The 23,785-nt window shown below is 38.6% G+C and overlaps 1 protein-coding gene across 2 annotated transcripts; it reads left to right on the top strand.

The window, feature by feature from the left end:
* The first annotated feature begins 333 nt into the window (after positions 1-333).
* Positions 334-22,935, top strand: znf280d (zinc finger protein 280D). Of its 2 annotated transcripts, none has more exons than XM_079441946.1 (18): positions 334-428; positions 1,059-1,221; positions 1,307-1,533; positions 1,757-1,859; positions 2,419-2,649; positions 3,046-3,093; positions 3,178-3,263; positions 5,417-5,646; positions 8,219-8,376; positions 9,505-9,605; positions 9,682-9,828; positions 16,603-16,737; positions 16,851-17,062; positions 17,477-17,617; positions 17,697-17,759; positions 17,860-17,978; positions 18,077-18,104; positions 20,670-22,935. In XM_079441946.1, exons 2-18 carry the CDS (start codon positions 1,059-1,061, stop codon positions 21,097-21,099), a joined length of 2,622 nt encoding a protein of 873 aa, XP_079298072.1. In that variant the 5' UTR covers positions 334-428; the 3' UTR covers positions 21,100-22,935. The 2 variants fall into 2 exon arrangements, with proteins under 2 accessions (XP_079298072.1, XP_079298071.1); XM_079441945.1 differs by having other exon boundaries at positions 2,416-2,649.
* The last annotated feature ends 850 nt before the right edge of the window (positions 22,936-23,785 follow it).

Here is a 23,785-nt window from a genome sequence, read left to right as displayed (position 1 = left end):
ATACATTTCTGATGTTATTCTAGTGTTGTTGTTTTATATTAACATCCATTAGTTGTGTAATGTAATTTTACCACGATGCAAGTCTTAAAATCTTAAACTCAACTACATGTTCTGTAATTTATAGGTGGACTGCGTTTATATTTGTTTTGATCTAGTTTGCAACGTCTGACTCATATTGCATTAGTTAGAATTAGTTTATTTTATTATCTGCACACAATTCCTTTATGTTCTGTATTTTAATGTTGTCCTAAACTGGGACTTTTTAAAGTGTTAAAACAGAACAAAAGTCTTGGTTCTGTGAGAAACGTGAGGTTCTTGGTCTCAACAATAGGTCCTCTGATTTCCCATGAGCCTCCGCGCTTCATGCCGCTGTGAGCGTGTCTGAATCAACACTGATGTTGTTTGTAAATAATCCGAGATTTTAAAAGGTAAAACCCAGTTTCGCTTTTTTTAATCCGAAATGTTTGCGTATGTGTTACCATAACAAAGCCAGTAAATATTTCCTGTGTGATTTGCCGTTTCTCTCTGCAGCCGCTTGCTAGTTTTCTTGCTTTTTAGCATGTTAGCATCCAGACAGAGCCGACCTGCCTGCTAATGGATTTAGGAATAATGCGCTAGATCTATGTCGACGTGTGAATGCTTCTGATTTCTTAGAATCAAAATGCAGTCAAGAAACAAGTGCATAAATGCTAAGTATTTGCTAGGAGTAAATGGTGGGAATCTGAGTTAGCATATTAGCCGGTCTGTGTCCGCAGTAACAGTCTCGTGTCTGCTAGAGGTGGATCACAGGTTTCTGCATTACAATAGTTGGGCTTTTAATCTGAACATTAATAGGTCTGGAAATATCTTTCCCTGTGGGAAGCAAAGATAATTTGGTTCTAACACAAATGTATCTATATAGCGGCATAGTTTTGTTGGAGTCTCAAGCTTTAGCTTGCTTTTATTGAGGTGTAATTGTGCTGATATGTCTAAACCCAGATTATGATGTAATTTGTGGCTTCTTGGTATAATTTCATTAACCACATAACATTGCACTGCTATCTTTGGTTTCCTTTTAGATGTCTGAGCTGTTTATGGAGTGTGAAGAGGAGGAGTTGGAGCCGTGGCAGAGGACAGTTCCAGAAATCAATCTGATAAATCTCGATGATGATGATGATGATGATGAACCAATATTTGTCGGTGAAATCTGTAGCTCCAAGCCTGCGGCCAACACAAGACAAGGTATGACTCTGTTTTAGGCACACTGTCACTTCTCTTCTGGTCTTGTACTTGAGATTGTTTGCTTATTGTTTCATGTGATCTTCAGGTGCTGTTAACCAACAGAACCAGCGAAATGTCCCGGTTCAAAAACCTTCAACGTTAGCATCATCACAAAAGCCTCCGCAAGTTCCGCTGAACCCTGCTAGGGTGGCTGCAGGTCCTACAATCATGGTCAGGTGTGCTGCCCCGTCAGGAGGAAATCCCATCCTCATCCCTATCAACGCAACTCTAGGACCTCAAACAGCCCCTCAACCCATCATTATTAACAATCAGGTAACTTCACTTTTCTTTGACATTCTCAGTTAAAATATGTGCTTAACAGATGCTAAGCACTATGATAGAGTTACTTTCTGCTAATAATAGTCAAAGGCTTTTTCCCAATAGGGTTGCATTTTACATTAGTCGTAACAAACATGCATAAATTCAATTTAGATTTATTAATGTGTGTGTTCATACTGTATCTTTTTGTTCTTTTTATCTTTGATCATTTCACCAGGGTTACATTGTGGCATCACCACAGAACCTCAACAGCAGCACCTCGTTCATCAGCTCTTTGGGGTCACCGTATCCACCAGGAACCACTCTCACGGTTGTGCCAGGTATAAATGTGTCTCTGTAGATTTTCAGTTTTTGCTACACTACCATTCAAAAGTTTATGGTTGGAAAGAGTTTTAAACGTTTTTGAAATAGATTTATTTGATCGAAAATACAATCAAAACAGTGAGATTATTGCATTTTAAAATAACTTTTTTATTGTAGTATATTTTAAAATGTATTTTATTTTTGTGATGCAAAGCTGAATTTTCAGCAGACATTTCTCCAGTCTTCAGTGTCACATGTTCTTGCAGAAATCATTCTAATAGTTTGATTTGCTGCTCAAGAAGCATTTTTTATTGCTATCATCATTGTTGAAAACAGTGCTGCTTAATATTTTGTGGAAATCGTGGTACATTTGTCATGATTTTTATTGTGACTAAAACGAGTAGTATTTATCTGAAGTAAAACAAAATTACATATTTTTGCAGTCCCTTACTTGTTTTGTCTATTGTGTCCTTGTTAAATAAGTTATAATTTCTTTAAAAATATATGAGTGGTAGTGTATGCTAATTAGAGAATTAGTATGTGTGTCCTTCATTACTTTGTTTGTTTCTCAAGCAGCAGGTCAGCAGATATTGCCGCAAGTTGCTGTCACACCAAAGCCGGGGGTCATTCATAGGCCTCAAGTGCAGCATATCCAGGACAATGTGGTGACTTTGTCCAATGTACAAGCCCCAGCTAACCTTTCTTCTCAGTCCCACACTACTTTAGGATCTCAAAACACAACAGGCGTCATCCCAGCAACACTAGCTAAACAAAAAAATTTTTCCCTGCAAACTATGAACAGCAAAGGTAAGCCCGTGTGTGGATTGATAAGCTATATCAGTGTAACCACTACTTTTACCAGTAGCTCTATTTTCTAGTTTAGTGTTCTTTATTAAAGTGAAAGGATTATAACCAAGGTTTGAAATTACCACCCACCCACCATCCTGCTAGATTATGGTTGCCATCCACCCACCATAATTTTTGGAACTGCAATTAGACATAACGGCAACAAAATTGGATTTATTTGTTGTCCATGTACTAAGCTACAATAAAAAAACAAATAAATTGCAAAAATACACCAAAATCCCAAGGGCCCTCTCGCTTTTCTGAAAGATGTGAAGGTTGTGTTTGTGAAAACTTTTTAAAAAGGTTTTTTCTTTGAAGAGGAAGATTTGATGGGATGTTTCTTTTTATGACCCACAGATAATGGCACAATGATAAATGACACAAACAACAGTGGGTCCAAAGGAGGTAAGCTTGACACGGGTAGGTTTTTGTCCAGTATGTGTTGCAGAAGCAAATCTGCAACAACAATCTGTTTTGCTTCTTTGACAGCTGGAGAATATGATTTCCCCTTCAAAAAGAAATGTCCCAGGTGTCAGAATGTGTTTGGTTTTCAGCCTTTAAAAAATCATATGAAGGTTGGTATGTTTTACTTTCTTTTTTGTTTCCTGTGTTAGCAACAGCTTCATCGATTGCATTCAGGCAGCGTTACATCTCAATATAAAAAAAAGATTATTATATCTGTAGAGTGTCATCTTCATCGTCCTGCAGACAGTTTTATGTACAGTGCAGTGAAAAGGTTTTTGCCCCCTTCCTGTTTTTTATATTTTTTTGCATATTTGTCACACTTAAAATATTCAGATCATCAAACTAATTGTAATATTACACAAAGATAATGCAAGTAAATACAAAATGCAGTTTTTAAGTGATGATTTAATTTAAGGGAAAAACGCTGTCCAAACCTACCTGGCCTTACATGAAAAATGAATTGCCCCCTCCTGTTAAATCATGAAAGAACTGATTAACCAAATTATTTTAGAAAGCTGAGTTAATTTTCACTATCCAAACCCAATCCTGATTACTGCCAGACCTGTTGAATCAAGCCGGCCTACCAAAATTACTCCAAGAGCACAAAGACGACTCACCAGGAGATCATAAAAGAACCCAGAACAACATCTAAAGAACTGCAGGCCTCACTTGCCTCAATTAAGGTCAGTGTTCATGATTCAACAATAAGAAAGAGACTGGGCAAAAACGGCATCCATTGGAGAGTTCCAAGGCAAAACTGCTGACCAAAAAGAACACAAAGGCTCGTCTCACATTTGCCAAAAAATATCTTGATTATCCCCAAGACTTTTTGGGCAAATATTCTGTGGACTGATGTGACAAAATTTGAACTTTTTGGAAGGTATGTGTCCCGTTACATCTGGTGTAAAACCAACACAGCATTTCATAAAAAGAACAACATACCAACAGTCAAACATGATGGTGGCACTGTGATGGTCTGGGTCTGCTTTGCAGCTTCAGGACCTGGATGACTTGCCATAATTGAACCATGAATTCAGCACTCTATCAGAAAATCCTGAAGGAGAATGTCTGGCTGTCAGTTTGTGACCTCAAGCTCAAGCGCACTTGGGTTATACAGCAGGACAATGATCCCAAACACACCAGCAAGTCCACCTCTGAATGGCTCAAGAAAAACTAAATTAAGGTTTTGGAATGGCCAAATCAAAGTCCGGACTTAAATCTGATTGAGATGCTGTGGCATTACCTTAAACAGTCCTTTCATGCTTGAAAACCCTCCAGTGTGGCTGAATTAAAACACTTCTCCAAAGAAGAGTGGGCCACAATTCCTCCACAGCAACGTGAAAGACTCATTGCCGGTTATCGTAAACGCTTGATTGCAGTTGTTGCTGCCAAGGATGGCACAACCAGTTATTAGATTCAGGGGGCAATTACTTTTTCACGTACAGTAGTGTCAGGCAGGTTTTGACAGATTTTTTTCCCTTAATAAATGAAATCATAATTTCAAAACTGCATTTTGTATTTACTCAGGTTACCTTTGTGTAATATTAAAAATGTGTTTGATCTGAATCTTTTAAGTGTGACAAATATGCAAAAAATAAAAACAGAAGGGGGCAAAAACCTTTTCACGACACCGTAGTTATGAGCAGTGTGGGAAGCCAAACACTGAACTGAACCAAGTAAATGGCAGTGTGGCCTTTTTTTAGTATATGTAACTGTCATTTTTATAGCTCTTGGAATAATTCATTGCATAAATGAGATGTCATCTTGTGCAGTATTTTAAATAATGACATTTTCTTTAAGGGATAATTTACCCAAAAATGAAAATTCTGTAATTATTCAGCCTCGTTTTTCTAAACCCATAAAACTGGCATAAGTCTTTGGACCATAAATAAAGATCTTTTTTAAATATTCCCATCAGGTTTTCCATCTGTTGTACAAAACCAAAATGTTCATACTACAAAAAGTTCATAAAAGGCATTGTAAAAGTAATACGTACAAATTGAGCAGTTTAATCCATGTCTTCTAAGGAGTGATCACTGAATTGATCACTTTATGATGAACAGATTTAATTTAGGCATTTATTAACATAAACATTGATGTTTGTTTGAGCATCTGATGATTGACTGTTTAACTAGAAAGTTAAAAATGGCACTTCATTTCAAGAAACGTTGCCACCTCCTGATGTAGAGACAGATATACTTTATTGATTCCTCAGCTGAAAAGCAGTATTGAGATGTTATGACACTTTTTCTCTTTTCTTCAGCTGTGCTGCCCTGAGTTATTAGACTCTGTGTTCCCCTCAACATCGAAACCTGACAAACAAGCCAGTGCACCGAAAGTCTATGAGTCTGACAGAGGCAAACTCATCATGTTGGTTTCAGACTTCTACTACGGGAAATGTGAAGGATCAGATCCATCTCTGATTCCCAAATTCAAGTCCAACACCACCTTCAAGTGCAACAGCTGTTTAAAAATGCTCAAGAACAACATCAGGTATTTTTTTGAGTGTTAGTTATGCAAAAACCTATCAGGTTACACATTTTTTGAAGTACCATCTTTAATCAGCCAGGTGCAGAGGTGGTTGAAGCTCTATAGACCTTAGTCAGGGTAGCTGCAATTTAGTTTGTCACAAATGAAAACTATTCAAACCGTTCCAGTCATTTAAGTCTGCTTCTTTGTATAATTGTATTGGTCTGTGAGGGAGCAACATCACGCATGCGGTTTAGACGGAACATTGCTCATGAGAGCCATTAGCTACAGGAGCCCAGAGATGAAGAGAGCAATAGTTAGCGAAAGAGAGACCTCATCACTGGATTCCCCCTCAGATGGATGACATTATCAGACCCCCGTTCCCTCTAGGGGCCCCAGATGAATAATGGAGGGTAGTTTGGCTGCTATAAGAACTGTTCCTGTGATTAAATAACTTTACTCAGCCATGGCGTGAGAAAAGCCTCAGTAAGCTCCTTTTAATGGGGAGGCGCGTTTGCAGCGCACCCCAAGTTCTGGCGGCGGGGGTCACAGTTCAGCCGCATAAAAATCCCTATTAGGGAAGCTGAGGTTGCAGAACGTGCTGACTGAAAAATTGGCCGCTCAACGTCAGGGCACCAATGGCAGGTGAGGCAGAGAGGATAGAGGCAGTCTGCTCATCACATCATTAAACAAAGAAAGCAGCTCAGTATAATTGCCGGTATTATAATGGCTATTATGCACCGTTAGAACATGAACTTTAAGTAGAATTTTTGCTAATTTATCTCTTGAAAACCCTTGGGAGCTCAAACACTTCTTGAGTACACAAGCACAGGCATCGCACTGTTCAAAGGTGACTTTTAATGGTGTGTGTTTGTAATTTGGCTAATTATATTTAACTGCGCATAAGTTTTATTTTGTATTCCCAAAGGACGCTGAACATTAGCTACTTTAACTTTGGCATTTTCCCTTCCCTTCAGACGTGTTTGATGAATTATGTTTTATGATGAGTTGATAGTTCATGTACTGCTCATTTGTATCTTGAAAATCCAGTGTAATCTAAAGACATAGCTGTAGTATGACCCGTTTCAAAAATAGGATGTGAACTTCGGTTGCAACATCTGAAACTGTGATTCTCAAAGGATGTTGTCTATTTTTAGGTGCCTTTTGAAAAGCAAAAGGAAACTCCACTCCTGAGAGAGCAGACACTATGTAGTGGTTTACTTGGTTGAATGTTGTACATCTGTTTGACATTCACTTCCTCGGATATCAAAGGCTTTCCTGTTTAGTTGTCACACCTTTGTCAACGGCGGTCCCGCTTGTGTCAGACTGAGTTCTCCCAAGACGACAGCTGTTTGTGGAGCAGGGCATTTACCTTAAAGAGTATCATTAATGTTGCATGTTGCAGGTGTACCCAATGCCTTCTTACTCTCACCACAAGCTGACATTCTGGTTGTGAGTGTCACACCTACAGACTGTTTTTTTGCAGAAATCTCTGCACGCACAAACAGAATAGATAAGATGTGACCGACTTAATGACTCTGTCACTTCTCTCCAATCATCTGGCACATGAAACTTGCCAAAATAGGTGCATGAGTGCTGCACGAACATAAACATTGTGTGGATGTTCATTGGGTTTTATTTCATTGAGTTCCTTTACTCTGTGAATGTATGTGATTGTTTATCAATCCTTACAAGTCTTTGCTGAAGCTTCATTGAGAGCATAATTTTTTATTTTATTAGTTATTTAAGGAAAGATCCCTTACACAATCACCATCTATAACAAGCAGCGTTTGTGGTATGTGGCTTAGCATTTGTAAAATTAAAGTAAAATTTGGGGTCGTTGTCAATGCCACTAGAGTCTGCCCCTCTGTGAGTGGTAATTTAGAATGTGTCAGGGTCAATAACTTAGCAAGGAGTTGGTCGCTGAGTCTGTTAATGCCCACCTGGTGAGAGATGTGGCTCTCTGATCCTGCAGCGACTTTGTAAACTGAAAATTAGTTAGGCCCTGTCCCAAATGGCACCCTAAACCCTCACGGTCTTCCTCTGAGTCCACACTTTCGTGACGTAATGCCACTTTGACTGTCGGGTAGAAGTCTACTGCGAAGCTCGCCCCAGTGCGGTCTCGGCAGAAGTGCAGATGAAAGGGCGCATAGTGGCCGCAAAGGGGGCACTCACGAGCACCCTTCTGAATGCTAAAATGACAAATGGGACACCCTACGGCAGGGATCTCCAACCCTGCTCCTGGAGAGCTACCGTCCTGCAGGCTTCAGTTCCAACCCTGCTGCAACACACCTGTCTGTAATTATCAAGTAGCCCTGAACACCTTGATTAGCTGGTTCAGGTGTGTTTGATTGGGGTTGGAGCTGAAATCTGCAGGATGGTAGTTCTCCAGGAGCAGGGTTGGAGACCCCTGCCCTACGGTCTTGTAGACTTATCAGACACGTGCATGTGGTGGCCATTGCAAGTTCGTAAGACCGCAAGTGCACATGCAGTGTTCCATTTGGGACAGTGCTCTAGTGCGAGTGCCATCCCGTATTCGTTTGTAATGCCATTCTTTGCTCCTCCTCATCCCTCTGTTCTTTTTCCTCTCACTCAGATTCATGAACCACATGAAACATCACCTTGAGTTGGAAAAGCAGAACAGCGAGAGCTGGGAGAGTCACACTACATGCCAACATTGTTACCGACAGTATTCAACTCCTTTTCAACTGCAGTGTCACATAGAGAGCGCCCACAGTCCCTTCGAGTCCACCAGTAAGTCACAACATTTCAGTCTCAGAGTCTTTTCTAGTGCTGTCAAATGATTAATCGCGATTTATCACATCCAAAATAAAAGTTTTTGTTTACATAATATGTGTATACGGAGTATATTTATTATGGATATATAAATACACACATACAGTATATATTTTGATAATATTTCCATATACTTCCAAGTATGTATTTATATTCATATAATTGATATTATATATAAATATTTTAAAATGTATTTTTCTTAAATATATACATGCGTGTGTGTGTGTGTAATTATATATACATACATAGTAAATATACACAGTACACACATATATTATGTAAACAAAAACTTATTTTGGATGCAGTTATTCGTTTGATAGAACTAGTCTTTTCCTTTTTAAGTGGGTGGTTCTTGGACAGAGTAAAGGCCCGTTCACACCAAGAATAACAACTGTAATGATAACTATATTAGTGTCCACACCAACGTTCTGTTTGTTATAAGTGCGTGTTGCAGTTTTGTCATCTTCCGCTTTGAATTATCAAGCTTTTTACATTCAGGTGGATTCTGATTGGCTGTCAGTGTTTTTATTGTTCATCAGATGAAAAAAATTGGTTCCGAAGGTAATTCCAACAACATCATTCCCTGTGTCATCATTATAATTGTGATGTGGCTGTTCTCACAGTATTAGAGCGATTTATTAAAGCCTAAATACATTTTTTTTTTTAAAGTCACGCGAGTGTTTAACAGCGATAGAGACGATAGTCCAAAATCTCTACTCGTTGACAAATTTCTAACGGTTAACTACCCCTACACAGGTCATTTAGCTAAAACTTGTGCTATAAAATGGCATTGTCTGTGGTTGAATGAGAATGATATAATACATAAAGCATCGATTCCACATCAAATTTAATATTTTACACAAACAAATCTTAAAAAAAAAAAAAAAGGAAGATACTTTTTCTGGATGTATTTATTTCTGACCAAAATCACATGGACGCCCATTACATCAGAAGTTTCCTACAGCATTAGAGGTTATGTAAAAATAGTCAGCGATTTTGTAATTGAAATGAGAATATTTCCGCAGAGGGGAATAAGTTGATGGTTTAGATATATTATAAGTGTATTGTTATCCTTTCTTTCCCCAGCCAACTGTAAAATATGTGAATTGGCTTTTGAGACGGAGCAAGTGCTTCTGGAGCACATGAGGGACAATCACAAACCTGGAGAGATGCCCTATGCCTGTCAGGTAAAAACTTCATCGTTGCTCTATATGATTTGTATTTCAAGTACTTGGGTCTCACTTTGATTTTGCTCTCTTAAAGGTTTGCAACTACAGGTCCTCCTTCTTTTCTGATGTGGATAACCATTTTCGCACCGTTCATGAAAACACTAAAGACCTGCTTTGTCCCTTTTGCCTGAAAGTCCTTCGCAGTGGCCATATGTACATGCAACACTACATGAGACATCAAGTGAGTGTATTACCTCGTGTGTGTTTCCATTTGGAAATGGATTTATTGCCTACTTCTTGCTTACTAATTTAAACCAAAGACTGTGTACATGAGTCTTTTTGACATGTTCTTGGATAAGACATCATCTGTCTCTTTCTGTGGATTTGGAGCTTGAGACTTCACTGGTCTGAAGTCAGCACAATGTGCAACTCATTTGTGTGCTGCCCCATTGGCTCTCACTCTAAGGTTGGATTGATTTGGTTGTCTGCCGAACACCTTGGTGCAATATATAACAGGCTGACAGTGGCGGCTTACTATTCACCTTCCCTGGTTACTCCTTACGGGCTTCTCCCTGGCAACAGCAAACCAGATTAACCACGAGTCATATTGGCCAAGAGCAAGATTTGTAACCAAAACAATAATTAATGCGGTGGTGGAATGATGCAGATTAGAGACCGCCAAGTTCATGGTATATTCCAGTGTAAAAAGAAAAAAAAAAAAAAGACCCAAAACATCATCAGATTTTCATATACGTCCTGAAGACAAAAAGAACCCAATCAAACAAGTGAGAGAAATATAAAATATTTTCTTAATTATCTTAAAGAAAAATGATCCAGTGTTACATATCTGTGTTGCAAAAGTATGTGAATCTCTTGCATTAGCAGTTCATTTTAAAGTTGAAATTAGAGTCCATCTGTGCAGAGGTGTTTTCAGTCAGTGCAATGACTATCAAATGAACTTTTATTCAAAGAACAGGGATCTATCAAAGTTTGATCATGTTTGTGGAAGTGAATGTCACTAACAGAGATTACTGAGGACCTCAGAAAAAGAGTTGATGTTGCTCCTCAGGCTAGAAAAGATTACAAACCCATCTCTAAAGAGTTTGGACTGCACAAATCCACAGTCAGACAGATTGTATACAAATGGAGGAAATTCAAAACCACTGTTACCTTCCCGAGAAGTGGTCGACCAAAAAAGATCACTCCAAAGCAGAACGTGTAATAGTCTGCGAGGTTGCAAAAGTTCCCAGGGTAACTTCTAAGCAACTAAAGGCCTTTCTCACATTGGCTAATGTAAATGTTCATGAGCCCACCCTCAGGAGAACACAGAGCAACCATGGTGTACATGGCAGAGTTGCAAGAAGAAAGCCACTGTTGTCCAAAAAGAAAATTGCTTGCTAAAGATCATGTGGACAAGCCAGAGGACTATTGCAGAAAGGTTTAATGGATGGATGAAACCAAAATAGAACTTATTTGTTTAAATGAGATTTATTATGTTCTGAGAAAAGAACACACTGCATTCCAGCTTAAGAATCTTATCCCATCTGGGAAACATGGTGGTGGTAGTATCATGGCTTGGGCCTGTTTTGCTGCATCTTGGCCAGGACAGCCTGCCATCATCGATGGAACAATGAATTCTGAATTATACCAGCAAATTCTAAAGGAAAATGTCAGGACATCTGTTTAAGAACAGAGTCTCAAGAAAACAACCCCAAGCACACAAGTCATTCTACCAAAGAAGGGTTAAAGAAGAACAAAGTTAATGTTTTGGAATGACTGTGTCAAAGTGGGGGTCAGCAAAAGGGGGTCACACGATACTGAAAGCAAAGATTCACATACTTTTGCAACGCACAGATATGTAACACTGGATCGTTTGTTTTCAGTAAATAAATGACAAAGAACATATTTTTCTCTCTATTTTTCTGATTCTGTTCTCTTTGTCTACTTTCAGGACTTGAATGAAAATCTGATGTTGTTTTGGGTCATATTTATGCAGAAATATAGAAAATTCTAAAGGGTTCACAAACTTTCAAGCAGCACTATATATATATAACAAAACAAAATGGCGCCGCTGATGGCAGCTATTGTGCGTTGCTCCTCGGTGTTTGTATTGTTTTTGTTTGTTTTTCCTGTTTTTTGTTTTTCAAATAAGATCAGCTTTACCAGGGATGATCTACTGAACATTCGGCAGAACACACCACAAAATCTTCTACCGGTTTTTGATTTTTCGGACGTTTTGCTGGACATTGTAGTTGGCGGAGCTGTAGCTCTGGTCAAACGCTTCAGGAGGCGCAGACGGGGAAAGAGAGCCGGCGCGCTCGTGAAACTTCGTCAGCGCGGATTTAGAACGGCGTTGCCTAGCATCCATCTGGCGAATCTCCGCTCTCTACCCAACAAAACGGACGAACTCCTTCTGCTCTCCCGGACAAACAAGGACTTTTCTAACTCTGCTGCTCTATGTTTCACGGAAACCTGGTTGAATGGCGACATACCGGACAGCGCGATCCATCTGCCTAATTACCAGCTGATAAGAGCAGATCGGGACACAGAATCAACGGGGAAATCGCGCGGCGGCGGGACATGCTTTTACATCAATGAGAGGTGGTGTACAGATGTAACTGTTTTAAAGAAGATGTGCTGCTCAGATCTAGAAACGCTCTTCATTAACTGCAAGCCGTTCTATTCGCCGCGGGAGTTCTGCTCGTTCATTCTCGTGAGTGTTTACATTCCACCGCAAGCGCACGTGAGCACAGCTCTACAGAAACTCGCTGATCTGATCACAGAGAGTGAACAACAACACCCGGACTCTGTTTTAATCATTCTCGGGGACTTTAATAAAGCAAATCTCTCCCGTGAACTGCCAAAATACAGACAGCATGTTACATGTCCCACCAGAGACAGTAATATATTGGATCACTGTTACACAACAATAAAGGACGCATATCACTCGGTTCCACGAGCAGCTTTAGGACTCTCTGATCACTGTTTGGTTCATCTTATTCCATCCTACAGGCAGAAACTTAAGTCTGCGAAGCCTGTATTAAGATCTGTTAAAAGATGGACTAACGAAACAGAGCGGGATTTACAAGCCTGTTTCGACCTGACTGATTGGTCTGTTTTTGAAGCTGCAGCAAATGACCTGGACGAGCTCACAGAGACTGTAACATCATATATCAGTTTCTGTGAGGACATGTGCATTCCTACCAGGACTCATCTATTCTACAACAATGACAAACCATGGTTCACTGCCAAACTCAGACAGCTCCGTCAGGCCAAAGAAGATGCTCACAGAAAGGGGGATAAAGTCTTGTACAAACAGGCCAAATACACACTGGAAAAGGAGATCAGAGTGGCAAAGAGGAATTATTCTGACAAGCTCAGGAACAAATTCTCTTCCAGCGATCCGGCTTCAGTGTGGCTTGGATTAAAGGACATCACCAGCTACAAAACACCACCCCCCAGCACTCTGGAGAATCAACACCTGGCAGACGACTTAAACGAGTTCTTTTGTCGTTTTGAACGATCACCCCACACCCGCCCAGAACACCCCTCCACACAACCATTCACACCTCCAGCAACCCCTCTCTCCCCCACACCTACAATTCAAATCAGCGAAGACGATGTGTGCCAGGTCTTCAGGAAAAACAAAAGAAGGAAAGCACCTGGTCCAGATGGTGTGTCACCAGCCTGCCTAAAAATCTGTGCTGAGCAGCTGGCCCCCATCTTCACACAGATCTTCAATAGATCACTGGAGCTGTGTGAAGTCCCCTCATGCTTCAAACGCTCCACCATCATCCCCGTCCCAAAGAAACACAAAATTACTGGACTAAATGACTACAGACCTGTGGCACTAACGTCTGTAGCCATGAAATCATTCGAAAGACTGGTTCTGGCTCATCTGAAGGACATCACTGGACCCTTACTGGACCCCCTGCAGTTTGCCTACAGAGCAAACAGGTCTGTGGATGATGCAGTCAACATGGGACTGCACTTCATCCTGCAGCATCTGGACAGACCAGGGACTTATGTGAGGATCCTGTTTGTGGACTTCAGCTCTGCTTTTAACACCATTATCCCGGAAACCCTTCAAAATAAACTAACTCAGCTCTCCGTCCCCACCTCCGTCTGCCAGTGGATCAACAGCTTCCTGACAGACAGACAGCAGTTAGTAAAGCTTGGCAAATTCTCATCCAGCACTCGAACCATCAGCACTGGAGCTCCTCAGGGCTGCGTACTCTCCCCACTGCTCTTCTCCCTCTACACCAACGACTGCACATCTAAAGACCCCTCTGTCAAGCTCCTGAAGTTTGCAGACGACACCACACTGATCGGCCTCATCCAGGACGGTGACGAGTCTGCTTACAGACAGGAGGTTAAGGAGCTGGCTGTCTGGTGCAGTCTCAACAACCTGGAGCTTAACACGCTCAAAACTGTGGAGATGATCGTGGACTTCAGGAGAAACCCCCCTGCTCTCCCCCCACTTACCATCATGAACAGCACCGTGACTGCAGTGGAGTCATTCAGATTCTTGGGCACCACCATCTCTCAGGATCTGAAGTGGGATATTCACATTGACTCCATTGTCAGGAAGGCCCAGCAGAGGCTGTACTTTCTTCGCCAGCTGAGGAAGTTCAACCTGCCACAGGACTTACTGAAACAGTTCTACTCTGCCATCATTGAATCCATCCTCTGCACCTCAATAACTGTCTGGTTCAGCTCAGCTACCAAATCTGACCTCAGAAGACTACGGAGGGTAGTCCGGACTGCTGAGCGAATCATTGGTACAACCCTCCCCACTCTCCAAGAACTGTACTTATCCAGAGTGAGCAAAAGGGCTGGTAAAATCACTCTGGACCCCTCACATCCAGCACACAACCTCTTTGAACTGTTACCATCTGGTCGACGCTACAGAGCTCTGAGCACCAGAACGACCAGACACAGGAACAGTTTCTTCCCTCAGTCAATACATCTCATGAACACTCAATAAATAAACGTAGAACACACAACTAATACATTATCCATTCACCACACTCACTTATTTTATTTTCTCATTTCTAATTTGCACATACTTCACCTGTACATACATAGTCGCCTATATTATATATTATATATTGTGTATTTTTTATTTTTTTTGCTGCTTTGTACATTGGTTATTGGCTATTTCCTGTTATTTTGTTTCATTACCTGTGTCCTGTCCTGTTACTGTCTTTCTGTTGCACTGTGGAGCTTCTGTCACTACAACAAATTCCTTGTATGTGTAAACATACTTGGCCAATAAAGCTCATTCTGATTCTGATATATATATATATATATATATATATATATATATATATATATATATATATATATATATATATATATACACACACACACACACAGTGGCATGCAAAAGTTTGGGAACCCCTTGCAGAAAATGTGAATAATTTTAACAACATAAGAGAGATCATACAAAATGCATGTTATTTTTTATTTAGTACTGTCCTGAGTAAGATATTTTACATAAAAGATGTTTACATATAGTCCACAAGATAAACAAACAGCTGAAATTATTAAGATAACCCCCTTCAAAAGTTTGGGAACCCTTGGTTCTTACTAGGGCTGGGTATTGTGACCAATTCTGCGATTCGATTCTTATTTTTATGGTTTCGATTCGATATCGATTAGCTATCAATATTTCATTTAAAATGTTAGTTTTGCAGACATGGGATCCATATTTTGATATAAATGCTGGTAACTGAAACTCTCCTACTTAAGTTTATTACTGAAATACACATCTACATTAATAATAGGGTGCACACAGTTGTTTTTTTTAGTGGAGCAATTCGAAAGATGGTGACACCTTCAGGACGAGAGGTGAATATTCATATCCTCTTACGTGAAGCACGCGCATTAAGAATCGATTCGGGGATTTCCCGAATCGATATCGTTGCGTTAAACTGAAGATCGATTAAAATCGGAGAATCAATATTTTTTACCCAGCCCTAGTTCTTACTACTGTGTGTGGTTACCTGGATGATCTACGACTGTGTTTTTGTTTGGTGATGGTTGTGTTTGAGTCCCTTGTTTGTTCTGAACAGTTAAACTGAGCACTGTTCTTCAGAAAAATCCTCCATGTCCTGCAGATTCCTCAGTTTTCCAGCATCTTTTGCATATTTGAACCCTTTCCAGCAGTGACTGTATGATTTTGAGATCCACCTTTTCACGCTGAGGATGATTGAGGGACTCAAACACAACAATTAAAAAAGGTTCAAACATTCACTGATGCTCCTGAAGGAAACAAGATGCTTTAAGAGCCGGGGGGTGAAAACTTTTTGAATTTGAAGATCAAGGTAAATTGTACTTAATTTGTCTTCCAGGAAACATGCAAGTAGCTTCTGTTGCTTCCGAAGGGCAGTACTAAATGGAAAAAAAATTATATTTCTACAAAATAAGAAAAATTTTGACATCTTCATTCTGTTCAAAAGTTTTCACCCCCGACTCTTAATGCATCGTGTTTCCTTCCTTCCTGCTCCGTTTAACAGAACAAACAAGGGACTCATGAACAACCATCACAAAACAAAAACGCAGTCGTAGATCATCCAGGTAACCACACACAGTAGTAAGAACAAAGGGTTCCCAAACTTTTGAAGGGGGTTATTTTAATAATTTCAGCTGTTTGTTTATATTGTGGACTATATTTAAACATCTTTTATGTAAAATATCTTACTCAGGACAGTACTAAATGAAAAATAACATGCATTTTGTATGATCTCTCTTATTTTGTTAAAATTATTCACATTTTCACAGAGTCTGCAAGGGGTTCCCAAACTTTTGCATGCCACTGTATATATATATATATATATATATATATATATATATATATATATATATATATATATATATATATATATATATAAAACATAAGTAAAGTTTTTTATGTTAATACTCATCAAAATTAAATGCACAATTTAATTGTTTTATGTAACTTCTCACTTAACTTTGTATGTTATGTATTTATTTTGCTTTTGTTTTCTAGAAAAAAGGTATTCAAAGATGTGGAAAGTGCCGACTAAATTTCCTCACCTATAAGGAAAAAGTAGAACACAAGACACACTTCCATCGAACCTATAGGAAGCCCAGAAAACTTGAAGGATTGCCTCCAGGAACCAAGGTCTGCTTGAACACAAATCTGTACAGGAGCAATGTAATCTAAATTATATAATAAACAACATTAAATAATAGAAAATATAATAACAAATGATTAGCATTCTTTCATCTTTTTAGGTGACAATTCGGGCCTCAGTTTCTGGTGCGCCAATGGGTTGTGAAACATCAAGCAAAGCCTACATCATACCCACAAGTCCTGAAATGACCAAACAACCTGTTAGAATAGCAGCAAACACAACCAAACCAAACGTAAATGGAGGAAAGGCAAAGACCACAAACCAATTCAGCTGGAACCGAAGCAACCAAAATAATGAGCTTAAACGTTTGAAGTGAGGATTCTTAAGCCCAAAGTATACTTCAGTTTTGATGCAAAAGTTTAGTGCATGTTTACAACCGAACACACAAGTGCTCATCAGCACAGGAATCTGTCGTTGTTGTCGTGTCCAGTATATTGTTGTTATCGTTGTTCAGTGTCTTCCGTTTTTGTTTTTCTGAATGTGAAGCAGTTGGACAACTAATTAGTGCAAAATAATTAAAGCATACAGAGTATGCATGATTAGAAGAATCTGGCTTTGTCTGTACAGTATGCACATACTGCGCTCATAATGAAATTCACAGCATGCATGCCTAGCGTACACGTAACATCCAAGTATACTTTAGGATTCAGCTGTTGCATTGTGTTGTATTAGAAGTTAAGAGTCACAGAACAGTGTTTTATATTAACAAGTATTTATTTTTCACAGGCTTCCAAGTGGAGGACATAAGTGTGTTGAGTGTCTCTCAGACGTTATGGACCCTTATGTTCATTATCCTTTATTGCTGAGATGCAATATATGCAAGTTCAGATCGAGTTGCCAGAAAGCCTTCAGACAGCATATGGTCAGGTAAGGGGAAAACTTGGAAGAATGAACAATTCCAAATGAATTTAATCACATCTATAGATAGTGTTCTGTTCATCTGCAGGTTTCACAGCAATTCTTCTAAAGTACGGTTTGGGAAGGTGAGGAAGCCTCCGCGTGGTTTGCGGTAAGTTTGGATCTAGTATCTGATGATTAACCGTGATGGAGGAGTTTATTTGTGTGATACTTGCAGAAAATGAAAGTTATTTTTTCTTCTTTTGTTTAAGGAGTCTAACGCTGGTGTGTCTCAAGTGTGACTTTCTGGCAGATGCCTCTGGCGCTGACCAGATGACCGAACATTTGCTCAACAGGCCAAACCACTCCTGCCAGGTCATCGTGGAGCCAGGTATGATGCCCAGCCAACTCATTGCAAAATTTTTATTTTTTATTTATTTTCTTGATGTCAGATTTTCTTACTTGCATACAATTTTTATTTCTTTTAAGTTGCCAATGGAGGATCAGAAACGAACAGGTATGAAAGTTGTTTGTATTTTTTTTTAAGCTATTTATCAGTTTTCAGTTTTTTATTGCATGCAGTTAAGTTGTATAAAAGGTTAGGGTTTTCTTGCTATTTAAAAATCCTATTGTTGTTAATTGTGAAAGCTTGTGTCTGTTTTAAAAAGTCGGTGGTGTTGCTCTCTACTTTCTGGTATGCTCTCATTGTTAAACGCATGATTTATTGGTGTACAGTGACACCATATGCTTATTTGTATTTTTGTTAAATGTAGAGGTTAGAGCTGTGAAGAGAGGAGAGTAAAAATAGACTGGGAAGTGTACCTTGCCTGATTGAGACAAATTACCTTTTCTGATGAAACAGGGGCGTGAATACTGACCCTCTGACCTATGAATTGTTTGGAAATATCATTTATTACAAAAAACGATCTCTGTTTTATTCATTAGTCTAATTGGGATGCCTATTAAGTGTTGTTCGGGAGACCTTGCTTAAATTAAAATAGGAGTTTTTGCATTAATTAAGGCTGAAGAACATATTCTTATTAATGTGGACCACAAAGAAAAGCTCATGAGTTGCTTTGAAAGGCAAGTGGGAGAATATTTGTATTATGGTTTGTTCTGTCGCTTTCTTGTTGGAAAAAACCATAAAGAATCCAATCAAAACAGAGGAATTACTACATACTTGGACATCTTCAGAGTCTTTTATTTTTTGTCATGTCTAGTTTGTTAGGACTCATGTTGGTCAGTGGAGTGCCAGTGTGTGAATTTGATGAAGTTAAGATTTTCCCCTCAAAAACAAAAAAAAATATGTTTTTCCTTGGCCCATTTCCTATTACCATAATGCAAAAAAAAAAAAAAACTCTGCAATGCAAGAAATGGTGAACGTGTGTATTGCTATAGTAGTATTGTTGTAATGTCTTTAATGCAGTGATTTTAAATAAGCAAAAATTAAAAAGTGTATTTCTCACTGCAATGACTGCACCTGAGACTTAACATTAAGAACAGGAATTAAAAATAAAACATCCAAACACATTGCAGTAATGAAAATGTTGGTAATTGTTATAGAGCTATACAATTTTGCAAATGATCATAAAATATTCTTTATTGTATTCATACAAAATATTTTTTCTGAATTTGAGGTGAAATGACCTTTGTAGCAGTTTTGTTACCCTTTTTATTGTAACTAAAAATCTGAAACTGAAACTTTTGTATCAGTCAGGTTAGGGGTGTGCGATATGACGATTTTTGATCGTGGACGATAAAAATGTCTCCACGATCTGCTTTTGAAGAAATATCGTAGTATCGCGCTACCGCGCACATTATGTCAAATACAGTTCTGGTCTCCGTCTCTATATACTGTACAACACCACATACAGCAGTAGAGTTACTCTGACAGGACACTGCACTTATTCGCGATCGCAAAAGTACATTATTTGCATACAAGCCTTGCTGGTTAAATGTTTCATTCGCGCGCTGGTCTGACGTGCACTTGTTCTGAGCGCATACACCTGAAGCACGCGCACTAAAACGCCTGTCTAACAGCGCGAGCGCCTGATTACTCAACTAACTTATATTTTGCGCTAATACTGTCAAAACACACAAGGTTTACATACAGACTGAGTTGGTTATCTCTAAAATGAAAGTAAATAGTTAAGAGAGAAACGGATGCGTGCCTGTTTATTAGATGCGTGCAGCTCTTAAAGGGACAGGACACTAAACGTGCTGTCGACTGTCATTAAAGGGATAGTTCACCCTAAAATTTAATTTCTGTCATTATTTACTCAGTGGAAAACCAAACAGTTGCTGGTCCACATTGACTTTGATAGTAGGAAAGAAAAATCCTATGGAAGTCACTGAGGACCAGCAACTGTTTGGTTTTCCGCCTTCAAAATAGCATTTATAAATGTTCAGCAGAAGAAAGAAACTCATTCCGGTTTAAAACAACTTTTGAGTAAATGATGATATAAAAATACAACATTATGACAGAATTGACAGACAGATGACAGAATATTAATTTGTGGGGGAACTATTCATTTAACGTTAACAAAACAACAAAACGCAAAAGAGAAAAATCACTCACTATTCTTGACTGAAAAACTTTAATACAGTTGCTTTAGGAATCAGTCTATCTAGTGTTTTATTTTTATATTTGTTCATTCAATTTCATTGAATGCTCTGCTAAATACACCTATTGTACCTGGAAATAAAGCACTGTTTGTTTTATTTGTATATTATGTGTATTTGTAATGTGTATCTTTGTTCTTATTTTTTAATAAGAAAAATAAAATAATGACAGATTTTTTATCTTCGCCCTCTTTGGCCTAAATATCTGCCATGCATCTTTGTCTTTCTAGTTTGGCTGTAATGCTCAGACAACTTGTAAAACCAAAATAGTAAAACTAACAAAGAATCGTGATAAAAATCGTGAATCGTGATATTTCTATAAAAAATCGTGATATGATATTTTTCCCATATCGCCCACCCCTAAGTCAGGTGATTTTACATCTTATAATCTTAAAGGAGCATTCTTTCACTCCATTCATGTTTCTTTGCTTTTCTCTTGTTGTTACACCTCATAATCCAGTTCAATGGAGACCCACGCTAACTCCAAACAACTCCTCCTCATTAAACCTTACACTGAGGCTAGAGATGAAACCGAACCCATTCAGATCAGTGATGTACAAGCGATACCAAACAAGGAAAACACAAAGGAGGATGTGTCAGAGGTTCTTGGAGCTGACAAATGTGACCCAGGCGAGGTGAAGGATGACACAGTGGAGGCTGCAACCAATGAAGTGTCAGTTGAGGAATCACCCAAGAGCCTTCCCTCTCACTCACCCGTCAGCCCCCTTTCTGCCCTCACAGATGAAGGTGGTGTAACTCCCTCGGATTTTCTTTGTAAAACTGATGGAATAGAGTTTGTGAACACTGACTCGCAACTGGAACCTCTCACTCCATCCAAGGTCCTTGAGGATGACGCCACTGAGAACCCCCAAGTGGAGATGGATGGTTAACTGCAACCGAGGATCTCTTAAAGCATTGCAAGACTCTAGAAGAAACATCATTTCTTGCCGACTCATTCTCCCTCCTTTTTAAAAAAAATACAAAAAAGCATTAATAGGAGCTCTTTTTCTGACTCCAAAATGAAATGAAACGTACTGTGCTAAAACATGACTTTGAAATCTTATACTATACGAGTACATTATTTCTGTACTTATGTAAGGTTTGTAAAGAAGCACCCTCTAGATTGAAATTGGGTTGCAAAGGCAGCAATGTGAATGTTCTTCGATACTTCCGATTGTTTTGAAGTCCGTCTGTCCACATTTGTGGTGTCTGTTTGGACTCTACTGATGATCACAAAGCAGAGACATAACAGTATCCAACTTGGAACTTATTCCCAAATCTGCCTTTTTCAAATGGTGGTTTTCATAGAATAAAGAACAAATTCAGCAGTTTCTTAGTATACTGTATTTAGGAATGATAAAATGCATCCTGATTAATTTTTTTTTTATTTTTTTTTTAGATTGTGTTTAATGTATTGTTATATGTACTTTATCTGGATAGGACCCTGCATTGGGAATCATTTCTCATATTCAGACTGAAAGCATTGTAGAAATCCCATTAATTTCTCTTAATCAGTATTAAACTTTTATATCATATTCACTTGAGATCTGTTATTTATGGCTATTCCCAAAAAGTCCGGTTTCATGTTTTGTCTTTAGGGCTTGATTTGGTGAAGAGCACCCTCCTGTGGTATCGTTCTGCTTAGTTCTGGGAAGACTCGTTTATGCCAATAGGTTGTTTCAAACAGGTCTTTTCAAAGAACGTGTTAACAAAAAGATTAAATGATTCTAACAAACGCATTGTCATTGAATGACTGCAGTATAAAATGTCTCTCAAACTATTTGGACGCTTAAAGAAACGCTTCATCCAAAAGTGTTTTTTTTCTGTGGAACACAAGCCCATATAATGAAAGTTAATTAGGGTTCAATTGTTTAATATCGTTTAGTTTTGCTGTTCAATTATTATTTTGAAGTGCTCTGCAGTAGAAAGAAATGTAAACGGTTTTAGAACGACACAAGGATGAGTAAATGACCCTTTTTCACAACTATCCCAAACCTAAAAAAAATTGTCAAAGTAATACATTCATGCATATCAAGCCAAGTAGTGCAGTATTTATATATAAAGAATGATCTCAAGCTCACTTAAAGCAATAATTAAATTTATTAAAAAAAATCGAAACAGGACTTACTACAAGCTTTTGCTAGTCCTTGTAGTTCTAGATTTGTCAGAATGAACAGATGCACTTCAACAATGTAACACTGAAACTTGTATATATTGTTAAATGAACGGATATAATCATGTAACTAAGCAGATTTAATGTGTAGAGATTATTAAAGATAGACCATTTTAATATGATGGGGTTTGTTAATTGAAATGGATAAATGTCCCACAGTAAATCATGTATAGTAATATTTTAAATAGAGGATACAGAAAACGGGTTCAGTGAACAATTGAGAGAAAGGAGGGAATAACCAATGCTCTCTTCCTGGCAAGCTGAGAACTGGGCTGACGATTTCACTGAGCTCTCTGGTGTAGGAGTGAAGTGCTTATCTTTTTTCCCCACATAGGTTTTTTTCCCCATTTGTGTTATTTGTATTGATTGATTGTTTGTGGAGGTGGCTGAGATATATATTGTCCTGTGGAAGGAACAGACAAAATCATGTAATGCTGTGCAGGTTTAATGACTGCTTCTTTCTATTGTTTTGAAATATAAGCTAAAAAGGTTTAGAATAGAGGAGAAAACAGCATCGTAGTTAAAGGCAATGTTTATTTTCTGAATAAACTGGAAAAGAAGTAAAAATGGAAGATAGAAGGTACTTACAGAAGATTCTGTGCTTCATGGGCACAGCCTGCGCTGGGCATGGGTGCTCCCTGGAGCGAAGAGAGAGACGTGCTCCAGGAAAGGGCTGTGTAGGACTGAGGACTGGGGCTGGTCAGGAAAACCAGAGGACATGGCTGACATGCTCATATTGATGTTGGATTTGATAGTTAAAGACTAAAAAAGTAAACAATACTATCTGTAAAACTCTGTGAAAGACATTGAAAGAAAAGAAAAGAGACAAGTTAAGTAAACACATAAAAGCCTGGAAGCTGGTTATCTTAGTTTTCTCAAATTCAGATTTTTTTTGCAAAGTGGCAGATCATCAGAAGACGCAAAAAGGGCTGAGATCTTCCTTAAAAATGTATTCCACTCATTACTAAACTGAACAATCAGAATAGATATTCAACTGACACAATATTGTTTGCATCTGTCCAAAATGTTGCCAGTATGGGCATAATGGAGACTAAATGAAATTTGCCTCTATCTGCATATGCAACCATTCACTGTCGGAGATAACCATAAGTCAATCTGCTTTCAGTATCACTTTAATGTGTCATCAGATCTATTGGCTGGTCAATGAAAAGATCTTAATACAAGAGAGAATGAATGAGAGGTCCTATGTATCCAAATTATCATCTCGCAGAGACAAGATGATCTGAACAGGGCCCTCCATTTATGAATAAATGTTTTTTAGATAAATGCAAGATTTGTTCCACTGATTTACTTTACATGTGACATATATGTTGTATTGATGAAGAGATTAATATGCCAACATTAAGTATCAAGAATAGGATATCATCTGAGTGCCAATTTAT

This window comes from Barbus barbus, assembly GCF_936440315.1.
Source record: "Barbus barbus genome assembly, chromosome: 2".
Taxonomy (NCBI): domain Eukaryota; kingdom Metazoa; phylum Chordata; class Actinopteri; order Cypriniformes; family Cyprinidae; genus Barbus; species Barbus barbus.
This window is presented reverse-complemented; position numbering and strand designations above follow the sequence as displayed.

Bases quoted from the DNA above. Each gene is read 5' to 3' on its own strand.
- znf280d (XM_079441945.1), top strand. From the start codon at position 1,059: ATGTCTGAGCTGTTTATGGAGTGTGAAGAGGAGGAGTTGGAGCCGTGG. The intron at 3,094-3,177 runs GTAAGCTTGACA...CTTCTTTGACAG, and splicing joins CAACAGTGGGTCCAAAGGAG to CTGGAGAATATGATTTCCCC. The intron at 9,829-16,602 runs GTGAGTGTATTA...TTTGTTTTCTAG, and splicing joins AACACTACATGAGACATCAA to AAAAAAGGTATTCAAAGATG.